At 40.6% G+C, this 17,016-nt stretch overlaps 1 protein-coding gene across 1 annotated transcript in view; it reads left to right on the forward strand.

Moving 5' to 3' along the window:
* LOC126262482 (myosin-VIIa-like) overlaps positions 1 to 17,016 on the forward strand; it is a 390,655-nt gene that overhangs the window by 103,781 nt on the left and 269,858 nt on the right. Inside the window, exon 11 of the mRNA XM_049959145.1 lies at positions 2,353 to 2,488. Within this exon, the coding sequence (XP_049815102.1) occupies positions 2,353 to 2,488 (136 nt within the window). The remainder of the gene's footprint in view (positions 1 to 2,352; positions 2,489 to 17,016) is intronic.

The following is a 17,016-nucleotide window of genomic DNA, read 5'->3' on the forward strand; positions in this document are numbered from 1 at the left end:
CAATGCCTCCTGGACTACCCCGTGCATTGTTACAGTGTTTTACAATAGGCTGCTTGGTCTTCCCCCCCCCCCCCCCCCCCCCCCCCCCCCCCCGGGAATCTGGATTTGGAAGCAAATCGAAATCAGCCAGAAAGTCTGTCACTCAACCAACATTGTTCCTCAATTCTATTGGCAGTTTGATAGCTTCCTTCCCTGTGTTTTGGTATTGGAGCACAATTCTTCGCTGATAACACTAAGCTGCCCTTCCAGGACTGCTTTGGCTGTTCCTGCACATGTTCCTTTTGGGATACATTGTGGCTGCTCATGACCGTCAGTGATCCAAGGTTCGCTTTGACCCCTACAATACTTGTGAGCACTACTGTCCTGTAGACTTATTTTGCAACCCTAAGTAGCCTTTTGTAATAAATGAAAAAATTCACAATTTTACTGATGATCTTGACTGAAGAATGATGCTAGAGTTTGAAAATACCACTTATTTTATTATCGTGACTGGTTTTGGGCTCTCATATGGCCATCCTCAGTTGTCGCAACTGTGCTGTGGCCCCGAGCACTGCGGTGGATATGTACTAGGTTTGGTTTGCTAACTATGAGCACAGAACTCCCTGTTCTGTTTGTCAGTTTGACATAAATGAAATTTCCTGACATCTTGCTGACTGTTGTCCATGGAGATTTTACATCTGTGGTGGCCTCACTACCATAGATGATTGGCTTGCTTAGATGTCGACAGCTAGTCGAGTGGCTGATATCGATGTGTGGAGATGGATAATGGCTATGGTGTGTTGGAGAGTGACCTCGTACAGGGTATGGTAATGGGCTTCATCCCACAGGTTGACTAATATTGTCTGCATTTGACTGGTATGAATAGACCTGCTGTCATGGTTGAAGTCTGGCAGCATCTTAATTGTCAAAAACTCTCCCCCTTTTTTCTGCAGTAGCTTACATTGTCCAGGGCATCCACAGTGGAAGCACACCAGCATGTTATCCTCTGTCCTCCAAATGACTGTTCTCCTTTGAGGTGCTATACTTGGTGTAGGAGTTGGTAGTATTTGCGTTGGTCAAATGCTGGTTGTCATTTGATGGCTGTGGCATAAGTCCAAATTGGCCAAGTCCATTCTTCCTGGTGTGGCCAGCTGATGGTGGAGACTGGTACTAAAGATCAATACATCTCTTTGTCATCAGTCCCTATTATGTCCTGACATATCATGTAAACATTCATGACTCCTCCAGTCTGACAGTTCTAGTTGCCTTAAAATTCTGTATTTCTTTTCTCACTACCTGGCATAAGAGATGTGAGGCTGTGCTAGTCTTCCACTACTGCTACAGGGATCTCATTTGAGAGTCAGTCATACTTCTTGCATCCAAGTCTTTTTCTGCTGTGTTTACTCAATGTGTTGGCACCACTTCGTGAGTTTCTAGGTTGTTGCAAAATCCTTTGCAGAAGAGCTTTTGTTCATGTCTTACGAACTCCTTTCATCAGGTGTAATGTTTCGTCAGCTTCTATCATGTTTGGATTAATATGTGGTATAAGGCCAAAACTCCTGTTTGTAGGTCTGTATCTTTCCCCCATTATGCTGGGTCCTTTTCTTCAGTTGTTCTTCCGCTAAGTGGACTTGCTGCTGGTTGTCCCACAATGTACAAAATTAGTTTGCTTTGAGAAGCCCAAAAATACAATAGCTCCAGCCCTAGACAACATAGCACTGGAATTCATAAAAGCTGATGTAGAAATTACTGTTAAAATGCTGCCCTTCCCCCATTGTTGAAGCCTATTTGGCTAAAAGAGAAATCCCTAAAAGAGTGGAAAAAGTGTTTGGTAGCTCGCAAAACTCAAATACTGCTGTGTTGAAATGCATGCTAATATGACAAGGCTAGTAAGGCCCTGACCCATTTGTAAAATTCTAAGACGTCTATTTTTTTACCTTTGCATGCATCGTTACTGTCATTACCATGACACACAAAATGAGCAAAATAATTAAACGTTGTCAAATTTAGAGTGCATGTCTATCTCAGACATGGATCATTGTGTATGAAATTACCCATCTCCATTCTGAAATGAAAGTCTCTTAAATATACATAATGTTGATACAACACTTGTACTAGTTCAGAACTCCTTCGAGAAATTTTCATATGATGTGCAAAGGTTTTTTGCTCCATGTAAAATGTTTTAGTTAGTTCAGTTATGCATTCATGTTCACTGATCCTAGTAGATGTTGATAGATTATTATCCTGTGGAAAGAATCCAAGAAATCACCTTAATAAGCCACTCCATTTATTTATACATTAAAATTATCAAAAAATTAGAATTTTTTTTTCTTTTCTTGTTTGCTTCATACTTTTCTTTTGTGTTTGTTTCAGGGAACTGATAAAACCATGTTAAATAAAGTGCACAGAAATCATGGCAGTGACAAATATTTTCTCAAACCTATTTCAGAACATGAACAAGTATTTGGTTTGAACCATTTTGCAGGGACTGTGTATTATGATGTTAATGGTGAGTGTAGATTATCACATTCTGTTAACATAATGAATTTATAGTATCTCTTATTAATACTCTGTATGTTGATTAACAGTTAAAATGTGCTGTTTGCAGTTAAAAAATAAAAATAAAAAGTTATTTAGAAGAGAAACTCATATGGATCCTTATCGTAGTCTATTTGTGCTAGAGAATGACTTATTAGTTTTTTCATAATACAGTGACTCTGAAGTACTGATTTTTTTATTCTGTTCTCCCAAATCTGGTAAGTTTTGAGCAAGTAATAATTTGCTCTAGTTTCAGCATGAGTTCCTCTAGCCACACCATGCTGCAAGCAGCAGTCAAGTCCCACAAAGACAAATTCTGGTTTTACGACTTTCTGGAATTCTGTTTCACTGTACAGTGTACAGTGTACACTAGGACTTGTTTGCAACAACAGAGGTTAACTCTAAAGCAAGCTTGTTCTGGAGGCATAACTGTGTCAATGTGTTTGTATGTTCTGCTGTATGTAACAGTTTTGAGCAGTTTATAACATATACTCAGGAGTGCTGTTGGGCAATAACTTTCTAGGCCATTACTGGTTTTCCCTGTGTTTAGTATGTCAATAATTTTGGATGTTTTAAAGCATAACTTAGATATCTACGATAGGATTGGTTCATGTATACCTGATGAAGACTTATGCTCACATGAGAGTGAAGTGTCGTTTTTTGTGAAAAATGTAGTTTTAATGCTTCTATTACATAATGATCTCACTGTATAGCTGATTTTGAAAAACATACAAAGTCTATGAAAATATTAATTGGTTGATGGTGTACTTCTGGGTGTACAGCTGAATTTTTTCCATTTTATGTACAATAATTCAATGTCTGACCTAGTCATTTTCTTCAGGTTCTGTGAGTTTTGCTGTTGTGTGTACTCATTGTTTGGACCAGACTGTGAACTCCTGTTGATCTTGTGCCACCATTTATAGCTAGTTTCGCCTCCCAGTGGCCATTACACCCTTTGATGTTCTGATATTCCATGAATCATACATTCTTTCAGCATTTGCCAGCTCTGATGGTTGTAAAGGCCAGTGAAATCTTAATAAAGTGAGTGCCAGACCCCCAAACATTGTGTAAATTGAAACTTCTCTCCATGTTATTAGGTTTTCCAGTGCCTCTATTTTGATAGACTCCTTAATTATGCTATCCCAAAAACTTTGCACCTTGATACTGGTCTCATCATATTTCATTTCATGATTACATTTGAAGCAGTGCTCAGCAACAGCTAACTTGCTTAGTTGCCTTCATTGGATATGTCACTGATGTTCCTTTTCTCTCTCATTGACTGTTCTAATAGGCTATCACATCTAAGACATGCCAAATTTGCATGAAATGCATGCATATTGAAATAAAGGTGTCATAAAACCTAATAAACAGGGATTAAAGTTTCCATTTAAATAAGTCCTGGAGTTCAGTACTCAATTTATGAAGATCTTGTCATCTGAGAGCAAACATGTTATCCCATAGACAACACAAATGCCCCTCTTAAGAATGTACCAAGATAAGTTCCTGGGAAATCAGAAAAACATCACCCACTGTACAAGTAGCATTTCAAATAACATCTATTGAAAAGTGCTGGTCAACAACAAACTAATGCCCAAGCTGAGGTAGTGTAGCAACACATGCAGACTCAGGCCAGACAGTTTCCCATCACTGATAAATGTTGTGCTGCCAGTAGTGAGCTGTGTTTTTTGAATGGAGAATGTCACCATTGATTCTAGTATGATCTCAGCGTTAAAACTGTCCAATGGAGACACCAAGTCACTTCCATCTTTAGCTGAAGAGTACAGATGATAACTATTAGTTTTGTGTCATTTACACTACAGCAGGTGGTGACAGTATTAATATTTCTGAAGTCTAATGGTGATGGCAGGAGAAACTGAAGGAGCCATGTCAGTGTGAGCTATTTGAGATATTGCATTGGTGTTGGTTGGGCCACCAAGAAACTAGCTGTCAGTGCAGTAGTACCATAGGTGGTTGCAGTGGTGATGGCAGAGTCAGCAATGTTACCAATGGATACAGTGGTTGGGACCACTCCAGTTGTGACAGACGCAGTAGAGGCAGAGGTGGCAATGATGGTTGTAATGGAAAGAGTAGTAGCTGTGGCAGTGGCTATGTATATTGTGTGACCAGTCACAAAGCTTGGATAAAATCTTAAACATGTTACTGCCCTTGCCTATGTACTCTAGACTAGTGCCAGCTCTGCATCTGTGGGCATTTCTTCCATGCCAGAATGAACCTTTATTATGCAATGGAGTGTGTCTTTTTGAAACCTTGTGGCTGTTTAAAATTGTATATGGGATTTGGTTTGATTCAAGAACTGTGTCTTTCATGTGTGATGGTGTTACCAACTGAGCTATTCTGACGTGTTTCATGATGTGCCCTCACAATGATAATTCTTCCAGTACTTATCTCCTACTTTACAAACTGAAAATGCGAAGACAAGTTGTGAGTTGTACTTGGATAGCTCACCAGGTAAGAGCATATTCTGCAAAAGGGAAGGCTCTTGTTTTGAGCCTTCCTCTAGCACGCTGTTTGGAAGGTTCTTGTATTGAGCCTTCCTCTAGCACATTGTTATAAACTGACAGGAAGTTTCATTTCACCTGTGACCATCCACATAAGTTGCTTATAGGTCATCATGATCACTAGTTCAGCTTTGCCATTGACTTTGGGTGGAATGGTGTCACCATAAAGTGTTGTTTGGCTTTTCAATCATAGTAGAACTATTTGAATAACAGTAATAAGACTTGACACCACTGTCACAATTGTTTGCCATTGGCTTCTATATCCAAGAACTTGGTTAGTGCCCTGAGGATGGCCTCAGTGTTGGTGGACAACATATATATAAATTATAGGCAGTTGTGAACAATGTCCACCTCTGAAATCACATTTATGTAAAGGATGGGCTTGTGGAGACCATGCACACACCATCCCATAGTTTAAGGACTGTTGACCAGGGGGCAAAACTCTGTGGAGGTCAGGACTGGTTTTTTGTATGCATTTACCACATCATGGATCATGTGTTCCATGTCCCTATTGATCTATAACCAACATACATGTTGCTAAACAAGATCCTTCATGAAGCTCATCTCCCACTGGCTCAGGTGCAGGCATTCCAAAATTGTACTTTGTAGATATTGTAGATTGATCTCACAGTACACTTTTTAATTTGGTGCTCAGCATGATGATGTCAACTATTAATAAAAGGTGGTGAAGTACCATAAATGATGTCTTACATCTCATGCAATGAGATGTTTGCATCCTGTAACATACCCAGAATGAGTGCAGAGTACCACAATGCATGATGCCATGATAAACACCAAGTGTTGTTGTAACCAGTAAGCAAAGAGTGTGAAAGATATTTCACGGACAATTACAGAATTACCTGAGTGTGACAGTACAAAAAAGTCACAAATGAAATGCAATGAGCATAAGCCTAGTCAACAAGAATTTGGGCTGAAGCTAGCATGTGACTAAGGTTAGAGTCCACAAAGTTGCATCGAGAAACCTATGGTACCAAAGGCACTGCCCAGTTTGTGTGACACTCCCACTGCTTACAGCTGAGTTGTGGATCACTTTGACTCTCAACTGCGAACAACTCCTTATCCAACTAAGAAGAGTGTGGTGAGGGTACCAAATCCCTCACTCTCTTTATGAGGCATGTAGGGCAGAAAATGCCTCAACCTCTGCCACGGTCATGGAGTCAATGGATAAATGGCAGCAGAGATCTCCATCAGCAGTTCTGCCTAAGAGCACTCTGCTTGGACACTGGGACATCAGGGGCAATGCTGGGGGCAGTGACAGGCTGATTTTCCACTAGAGACTAATGGTAGAGAATCGATGAGTAGGGTTGATACTATCTGCAGGTTGAGTCATAGATGAAGGGAAGTGCTCTAGTTCCATCAGATACTCACTTGGCAAGCAATTCTTCTTGGTGAGGGGTGTCTTCTGGAAAGGGTGCAATTGTGATGTGAGCTAAACATGGGTGGCTGTGGGTGTCACTGGGTGCTGGGAATGAGGGTTCAGTGGTCCCTCTCACCTGTGCTAAGGCTCCCTGTGTGCCATAGCTTGCGGTACTCAGTTTGACATAGGTGTAATTCGTTCACAAGGTGTGTCAGATGCTGCTGACTCACTGTCACAATATAAAGTTGTTGTGCTTTATTTCCCATCACAGTTCCTTGTAGCCAGCTGGATGGCTGCAGAAACATGTGTGCCCAGATGGATGATATCATGGGACAGACTGCATAAGGCACGGGATGTGACAGCTCAAACATACCACCTTGCTGATAACTGTGTAGTGCCTCTGCCAGACTTCATCTACATCTGCATCTACATATATACTCCGCAATCCACCATACGGTGCGTGGCGGAGGGTACCTCATACCACAACTAATATCTTCTCTCCCTGTTCCACTCCCAAACAGAACGAGAGAAAAATGACTGCCTATATGCCTGTGTATGAGCCCTAATCTCTCTTATCTTATCTTTGTGGTCTTTCCATGAAATATAAGTTGGCGGCAGTAAAATTATACCGCAGTCGGCCTCAAATGCTGGTTCTCTAAATTTCCTCAGTAGCGATTCACAAAAAGAACACCTCCTTTCCTCAAGAGACTCCCACCCTAGTTCCTGAAGCATTTCCATAACACTCACATGATGTTCAAACCTACCAGTAACAAATCTAGCAGTCCGCCTCTGAATTGTTTCTACGTCCTCCCTCACTCCGATCTGATAGGGATCCCAAACACTCAAGCAGTACTCAAGAACAGGTCATATTTAGTGTTTTATAAGCGGTCTCCTTTACAGATGAACCACTTCTTCCCAAAATTCTACCAATGAACCAAAGACAACTATCTGCCTTCCCCACAACTGCCATTACATGCTTGTCCCACTTCATATTGCTCTGCAGTGTTACGCCCAAATATTTAATCGACATGACTGTGTCAAGTGCTACACTACTAATGGAGTATTCAAACATTACAGGATTCTTTTTCCTATTCATCTCCATTAATTTACATTTATCTATATTTAGAGTTAGCTGCCATTCTTTACACCAATCACAAATCCTGTCCAAGTCATCTTCTATCCTCCTACAGTCACTCAACGACGACACCTTCCTGTACACCTTTTGATTAGGGTTGCTTGAGACAACACAAGAAACTTGGACAGGGCATCCTATTAAAGCACTGCTGAGACTGTTTTAAGTGAGACTTGAATGTACTGACCAACTGCTCAACCTCTACATTTGATGGCAGATGGGAAGGTGTGGTGGTCAAGTGCTGAATCCATTTTGGCAGCAGAATATCACAAAATCCTCAGATACCAACTGGCAACAATTTTCAGAGACCAGGGAGTGCTGTGCTCCCTCAGTAGCAAAAATGGCAGCTAGGGTGTGAATTGAAGTGTGTGAGCAACATGTGGGAAATTACACAAGGTGTCTATCACCAGCAGCTACATGGCCCCTCAGAAGGGATGAGCAAAGTCTAAATGAACACTTTCACATGGGTGCTTTGGAATGGGCATGGAGAAAATTTTTGTGATGGGGCACCCGCTGAACAGGTATGCACTTCAAGCTCAATGACATAATCAATTGCTGGCCAATAGACATGTCGCTGAACCATTGCTTTCATGTGAAATATCCCCCAGTGGGATGCAAGTAACATCTGTAGTATGTATTGTTGCACAGACAGTGGGACAACACTTCAGCAATTCTGATCTTCTGTAGCTAGCAATAATACACTTTCTACAATGTTAAACATATCAGCACATGAAAATGTTCTGACTATACCTGCTAGACTGCTGTAATTGTTCTGCACAGGAGTGTATCTTCACTCATGGTTGCTGTGACTTCCCATGCTGTCATCGGAAATTCATTGAGGGTGCCCTGAAGATTCTGTTATAGTGTAAAACAAATTGTATCCTACTTGTCAAAATCACATTCAGGGATGCACTGGTAACCGATTCAAAGCATCTGCATTCACATGCTCGGAGGTAGGCTGGTAGTGAGTGTCATAATAATAACTACTGAGAAATAAGCCCCAATGCTGTAAATGCTTTGCTGTTATGGTGTGGAGCTTGTACCAGGGACCAAATAGAGAGATGAACATCTTATACTCTGTAAGGAGGTGGAACTTAGTACCATACAACAAAACATGGAACTTTCTCACACCATATATGATGGTGAGTAGCTGCTTCTCGATCTGGGAGTAGTTTCGCCATGTGCCGACAAAGCCATTGAGGCAAATGCAGTAGGCTATTATGAGCCATCAGGACTTTTATGAGAGAGAATGGCACCAATGCTAAACTGTGACACACCTGTGGCCAGATTTAAAGGTTTACAGGAAGTGAGCATTGCCAAATAGGGAATGCAGTGGAGGTGTTGCTTTAATTTTTGGAATTACAACTGACATGTCTCCAACCACTTGAACTTTACTCCTTTCTTTCAGAGCTCATTTGATGGATGACAGAGTTGAGCATCACATAGAATCAATTTCATTAAGTTATTTACCTACCATAAAAACAATAGCAACTACAGAATGTCCTTAGGAACTGGCAATTTGTTGATTGCTGCAACATGCTCTACCATTGGAAATATGTTGCCCTTACTTAACATGTGCCCTAAGTACTGCATTTGAGAGAGAGACTTCTGGGTGGCAAAATTGTGAAAAATTATTCTTGAACTATTTTCCATTGTATTATTTGAATTAATTTCGTTTCCTTCTAACTACTTCCAATGAATTTTTGCTGAATAGTATAACAGTTTGCATGTATTGTCTGAGCTTTATCAAGTTTACATTCACTGTGGGTATATGAGTCCAACTCAAACAAACTAGCAGCTCATTTCATGAACACAATTTTTGTAAACATTCTTCTTTGCTGATTCTCGATTTCTTCTTTTCTGAGAGGCTGCTTCAGCATCTGTGCAGTGTTCCATGGCATACGTGATGTGATATGAAAACATTTGCTGGTAAACTCAAACTGCTGCATTTTGACAAAGAGTACATCAAACAACAATACAACACAAACAAAATATCAGCTCTAACATAGCATATCCTATGTAAAACTCCAGGCCTGTGTGCTATCTGAAACCTATGGTAAGGCATAATATTAACAAATGACATGATTACTTATTAATATATAGCAATATTGACACTAAGAACTTTGTATTCTGAACTTTAAGAGAAAAATGCCAATTACATAAAACCCTCATACCCTCAAGGAGAAAAAAAACTTCCTTTCTCAAGCATGCAGTGCAGCTCATTGTCTAATCTGCTTGCAGATTTTACAAATGCTTTTCTCTGGTGGAGCCAGTTACTCAGATGTCATCCATATAGTTGATGCTTGTTTCTGGATCATGACCAGTGACTCCAGCCCAAGATTGTCTCATCTGTCAAGTTCCATCTTCACCTTATCTTACATAGCATACGGCATGGGTTGGGTTAGACAGAACTTAGGAACTGCTGACAGTTTCACTGTAACATGTACCTCAAAATTGGTGGCTGTACCCAGAGCCTTACCAAAAAGTAGGTTGAATGACTGCTACAATGCCTCCAAGTTCTGAAATGGCATGACCTGAGAGACAAGATTAATTTTATCAACTACTTCAGTTACACAAATAGCGAAAACATCAAGTCTGAAAATATTTTCTGTCAACTGTGAATTTACAACCAAAAGTATGAGCTGGCATTCCACACTTTTGTATTTGGCCACAAAGGAATCTGTTGCCCACTGTAAGATACTAGTTGGCGCTAGATTGCTGGGAGGGGGGGGGGGCATCTTAGCTAGTGATAAGTATCTAGATTGGCCAGATTGGCTGAGGACTCTGTGACTAATTGAAACTTTGTGCAAGAGTCAGCTACCTCCAAGTCTACCATAATATGATGCAGCTGTAAGCCTGATGACATGTTTATGGACATAACTGTGAACACTAGAACATTGTTCCACGGCTCTGCTCTCCGCCATTTTCTGCAGGCAGCCTCTAAATGTCCTAGTGTTTGGCAGGCTTGACAAGTTGCAAAGGAAAAGGGAAATTGTCTCCTCTAATGTAGTGACCAACAATATGGACAAGACTGCCATGCCTGCAATCATGAGTCGAGTACAGGAAGGAGAATGTGTGCACCCGCTGGGAACTCATTGGGAAATTCATGCTACCGTGACCAAAAGTGGTCCGCTGTGGCCTCCATCTGTAGCTGGTCAGTGTCGAGATGACAGAACAATGCCTCTGTTGTTACACTCAGTTGACCAACTCAATAACATGCTCACTAAAGCTTGAATAGTCCCAATGGGGAGCTGTTCCCCTGATGTGACTCATCAATTTTGACCATCAATAGTTCAAAAACACATTCTGTGCTAAAGCAATCCACTCCTATGATTTTACAATTTGTGCTGCGTCATCTAATGTTGGATCGAAATGTGCATTAGTCTGTACTGTCCTGTCTCATGCCAGCCACGCCACATCACAGATGAGAGGGTCTGCATAGAATGTGCTACATTTTTTACACTCAAAGTGACATCTAATCCTAGCCCCTGCAAGTCAGCTGCTACCCATGCCACATAGGACTGTCTGGAATTCTTCTTGGTGTTAATTAAATCACATGTGGGCAGCATCTGCTGACTGTAGTAGTGTGTTAGTAACTGACATAACTATGCAAATTCTACTTTTGCAGCTTCTGTAAGGTGTCCTCTGCAGATGGGATGAAACACTGGGTTTCACCAAGAAATTAATTCAACCTCAGCATAATACCCCAGAATATTTTTTTAAGAACGACATTTCTGACCATAGAAGTTTCAACTGGTCGTGGTTTGATCCAAATAAACCTTATTAAACCTTGCTTGTCTGGTTGCTGTTTCAGTTATAAACCTCACTGATTACAGTTCTGACTTACTTTCCAGCACATTGTTACCCAAATGATGTCCACAATATATGTGAGATGTAACCTGTAGCAGAGGTGTTGTAAGTATGCAGATGGCTTTCATAAGAATTTACTGCCAAATGTTCATAAGAAATTATGAAGTCCTCATCAGCTGTGCCAGTGTTAGCCCAAAATAATATTTATTCAAATGCCCTGGTCAGCAACATGCTAGTCATAGCTCATGTGTATAAGAGTTGCTCATAATTCATATGGATAGTGGCTGAATTAGTACAGTATTTCCTCACATACCTAGGTCAGAGCATTGGAGCATTGGAGATTGTAAAGTTTTCTTGAAACTGCTGTTTAGTTCCATTGCCAAGCCGTGCAATGAACAATGATTGAAATTTGCAAGGAAGAATAACAACTGTTTATTGAACTAAGAAACAGAACTCAAAATATGGTTTCTGCATATGAAAGTCTGCACTATATAATTATGAACAGGAAAGTCAGTTCTTGATGTTTCATGAAATGTGCCTACAATGACAAATTCCATAATGTTATAGTAGGAGGTGGAGGAGAAGGATACCAAAGAACATTGGTCATAGGATCCAGCGAGGTGACATTGGGCATCAGCACCTGTTCAGAGTGTGGCACACATTCGATCAGTGGAAGGTGCCATGAGGTAGTCCAGCGAAGCATCGCACCTGGGAGCTGCTCGTGCAAGTTCAGCATAGCATTGATGACAGGTGCACAGGGCAGTGGCAAAAGCAACTCTGATCACTGGGCTGCAGATGCGATCAGTGTGAAGCCCATAGTATGCGTAGTTGGGCAGCAGCTTAAATACCCTTCAGCAGAGGCACTGAGTAAGGTTATGGCATAAGCAGCCTGAGTTGTGCAAAGCTAGGAGGGAAACAGCTCAGTGAGTTATGTCAATGTGAGCTGTTGATGTGCAATCTCATGGAGAGCCTGCAATACACATATATTGTACTTAGCTGTATACCCCAGGCAGATACAATACACTGGATGAGTTAAATGGAAATTAACCTCCGGACATGAAACTGTAACAGTCTTCATATTTGGAGAGATGAATGCAAACAATTTACATGATTTCCAGGGAGGCAAGCATTCATTGATTGTATCCTGTCTTTTGCACAACAGAATAAACAGTTCAGTAGCTCATATGATAACACTATAAGAGAACATAATGTCAGCAGGTGCTATAAATGATTACATACACATCTCCAGTCATCTATGTCAGGTTTTACTAAACATGTGCAGAATTGAGTTTAAACCATGAAAAGTACATAAGCCTATGTGAGTAGTGTCTGAGAATAACATACCATACTAACACAGAGTTCAGGACAATAATATAGCAAATGTGGACTGATGGATTTAAAAATGCATCAAAAGTGTCTTTAGAAATTTAGCTGGAAATATAATCATCTTTATGAATGTGAAATTGCAGTGCCCTGCTGTGAAGAAGAAAGGTGCAATGTTGCTTCAGACATGCATGCATGTCCAAAGGGACAGGCACTTTGGTGACTGCAGCTGCTATGAAAGACATGAAATGTATTCACAGTTGCAAATATGAACCATCTGTAGCTGTATTATGGAGTGATGACAATGAAGATTTGTGCTTGAATCGGACCTGATCCAGGATTTCCTCCTTTGTAGTTAGAGGTGGCTCATATTCGCAAGTGCAAATACATTTCATGTCTTTCACAGCACCTCTAATTTATGGGAGGACAATGTAATTAATGGATGACAATGTATGGTAGTTTGGGTCTGGCCTTGCTTTGTACATGGATAGCCAAAGTGGTTAAGGTGACTGCTCATGTAAATAGGGGAATCCAGGTTTGAGGCACAGTCCGGCACAAATTTTCATTGTTGTAATTCTATTATACAGCTGGAGGTGGTTCATATTTGCAACTGCAAATACATTTCATAATCAGCTTGGTCCCATTCACAAAAGTAAATATCAGCAATGTGAATCTGAATGATTTTGTAGTATTAGATGATGAAACAAATAATCTTAAAGGTAGAATGAAAACACAGAGCTTGCATAGACTAAGGAACTCAAACTAAGTAGAGAGAAACCGACAAACAGAGCAAATAACAATTTCACAAGAAGGTAGGAGATTATTAACAGAAAATATTATTCAATGGCTACATAGATCAGACTATTTGACAGACTCTTGCTGATTTTTGTTTAATGGCTGGGAGTGTATAACTATTGTGGTGGGTAGAGGAACTGAATTGTTAGTGTCAGGAAGCTGGTGGTACTCCACAGTGGGTGGAGTACCAATGGAACAGTGATGGATACCTGGTAGTCATCTGAAATATTAATATGAAAATACCAGTCTTAGTACAGTCATTTATTACTCAGTAAACTACAACAGTCTTGATACTGCTTAGAGAAGTCATCATCTCCAGGACGCAAGTTGTAGGTGGCCCGTGAAGAGGTGCTACCACCAACAGCACCTTGGAGCTTGTAAAATGGTGATGACAGTGAGCCTGCATGGATGCAGAACCAACAGTCAGTAGCATGCAATTTGCCCACACTGCAGACTAAAGGCTTCCCAACTGCAGCAGACACGATGTGATGAGGCACGCCAAATCATACCGGGGTACCAGCATAGATGGGACAGCCTGTCAGTGTCTGCACACACGAGCAGAGGTAGGCAGCAAGGAGTTTGCCCACAAAAGCGATGACAGTTGAGTGGCTGCTCAGCCCTGGGCTCAAACAGTTGACTCCCAGGGTAGGAGGCTGGCAGCAGCTGAAGCAGACCCCAAGTGGCCTGCTGATTGGAGGATGCATCAGACAGTCCACAGCATCAGACTTGGCACAAGCAGTAGGGCTGCAGTTAGCAGCAGCAGGGTCTGGAGGTGGTGACATGTTGATCAATGTAGACATGTAGAGCATCGTAGGTGCCTTCTTGGGACTGCTGCCTGATTGTCTGCACTAACTTTGACTAAAAATGATAAGTATTTATACAGACTCGGCCTGTCCTTGTTCTGCTGCAGCATCAGTTTCTATCACACAATCAACAACAAACCTGGCTTGGATGGAAAGCTACTAGGTCATCCAGGCCACAGTGGCTCTGCCTCTCTGTTACATCATTGCTATCATGTCTCTGGTGCTTCTGCTCATTTGTGGCATGTAGTAATTGAGCTGATGCCTTGGAGCAAGTACTTGGCTTATCAGCAGGTAGCCCCTGTTGAAACTGTGTCAATCCAGCTCTGATGTGACCCTCTTCCATGGCCTTTTGCATTACCTGCAGCAGTGGCAATTACTCAGCCATGCCAAAAAATAGTGGTGATGCTGCGTTTAATTAATTAACCAGAAATAGTAAAACCAATACAAAAAATTAGTAAAAAGGGAATTATCTATCAATAGTGACAATATCTCATTGTTTTACTACTGATAAGGGTGTAATTGTTCTCCAAAAAGCTTGTACATCATTTTGAAACATGTGAGTGATATGTTACAGAGGTTGGCATGAGAATACTCTACTGTGTAAAACTAAAGATTAAGAAATTTCACTGTTTGAATTTGACCTCTGAGATAAGAACTCTTCAGCAAATAAAAGAGAAAAAGAGACTCTTGAGTAAACAGCAAAAGAAACATGATTAGTGGACACACAAAGGAGAAAATAGATTTAAAGCTTGTGAAACTTTAAAAACTATTCCTTCATTGGAAAAAAAAAATACCTAGCATAGCAAAACTTAAAGCTGTAGGTAAGGAGATGGTAATTACATTAGAGTACAACTCATTCCAGTCATGATTTTTCTTAGTATTATTTTACTTTTTGTCAAAACAATAATAATTTTGAGAAATCTGTAAAATTAATGGAAGACACACAAGTCAACACTTATATTCATTAGGAAAATTCCCAGTACTCTTTATAGATGTATTTAAAAGAAAAAATAACTGTTCCTACCTTTTGGAAATGTTAGTTCTTTCTCAGGGAGCAAAGAAAGATGCGTTTGGGAAGGAGGGCATGCCACTCAGGTACCAGATTGAGAATGGCCCACCTGTTGTGAGGACAGGGAAGCTAAAGATCCCTTCAAATGACAAAGATGCATCAATAGAGCCAACACTGCCTCTCCTGACATAGCACTCCTAGGATTTTGTGTGTCTCCTTTGGTGTCTTTTATATCCAATGTCCAGCTGGAACACTAGATTGTGTGTTATGACTGTGGTTCAGTTGGACCATGCTATTGTGAAAAATTTGTTTGTTCACAGCCTCATCTATATATACACCCATACTCTGAAAACCATCATGACATACATGACAGAGGGTACTTCACATTGTTTCCATCCTGAATTTTCCATTGTTTGTACTTCACATTGTGCCACATGTCAGAGTTTCTTCCCATTGCATTTGCTCATGAAGTCTCTCTATGCACACTCTGTAATCAGTCTAATCTTGTCTTTGAAGAAAGCAGTATGGAGGGGGATAGTAGTGTTTTCTGAGATTCTTCACTTAATACTTGTTCTTGAGACTATGTGAGTAGGTTTTTGCAGGCTAGTTGGCATTTATCTTCAGGTGTCTGGAGTTAAGATTTCAGTGATGCTCTCCAGTATGGCAAATGACCTGTGACACTTTGTTCTGTCCATCTTGGTGTATATTCAGTATCTTCTCTTAGTCCTATTTGGTTTGGGTTTCAGAAAATTGACAGCAATCTTATAGGATGGGATGCACAAGAGTTTTTTAAGCAGTATCTTTTGCAGACTAACTGCATTTTCCAAGTATTATGCCAATGAGCTGAAATCTGTCACCTGATTTACAAACATTTCATATTCTCTTAAACTTTAACAACCAATATTTTTATAAGTCTGCTTGATTCCAGTTGCAACTAACTGATATTGTAGCCATTAGATACTACTTTTCAGCACTTTGTGAAGTATTCAGTAAACATTTTTGACTATTTAAAGCAACTTTCCAACCTGTACACTGCTTTGAAACCATATTATGGTCTGACTGAATATTTTATGCAACTTTTTTCAGATAATATTTTAACATCACCAAAAAGCAGACGCATTGAGCACCTTTTTGCTCAAGAGCCAATCCTGACATTGTAGCTTGGCACCTTGGACTGCATATACACACGTCAAAAAAAGTTTTGCATCACCTTGGTTCCGAGAGTTCCAGAACCTGTACAGAAAATTGGAATAGAGATCAACATAAACATCATTTCCGCCCTTTTCATTGCTCATGAAAACCACACATTGAATGCTGTACCACCATACAGCGAGACCTTCAGAGGTGGTGGTCCACATTGCTGATACACTGATACCTTTAATACCTAGTAGCATGACCTCTTGCATTGATGCATGCCTGTATTCATTGTGGCATACTATCCACAAGTTCATCAAGGCACTGTTGGTCCAGATTGTCCCATTCCTCAATGGAAATTCGGCATAGATCCCTCAGAGTAGCTGATGGGTCACGTCATCTATAAACAGCCCTTTCCAATCTATCCTAGGCATGTTCGATAGGGTTCATGTCTGGAGAACATGTTGGCCACTCTAGTCAAGTGATGTCATTACCCTGAAGGAAGTCAGTCAAAAGATGTGTACAATGGGGGTGCAAATTGTCGTCCATGAAGACGAATGCCTCGCCAGTATGCTGCCAATATGGTTGCACTATTG

This window comes from Schistocerca nitens, chromosome 6 (genome assembly GCF_023898315.1).
Source record: "Schistocerca nitens isolate TAMUIC-IGC-003100 chromosome 6, iqSchNite1.1, whole genome shotgun sequence".
NCBI classification, from domain to species: Eukaryota; Metazoa; Arthropoda; class Insecta; order Orthoptera; family Acrididae; genus Schistocerca; species Schistocerca nitens.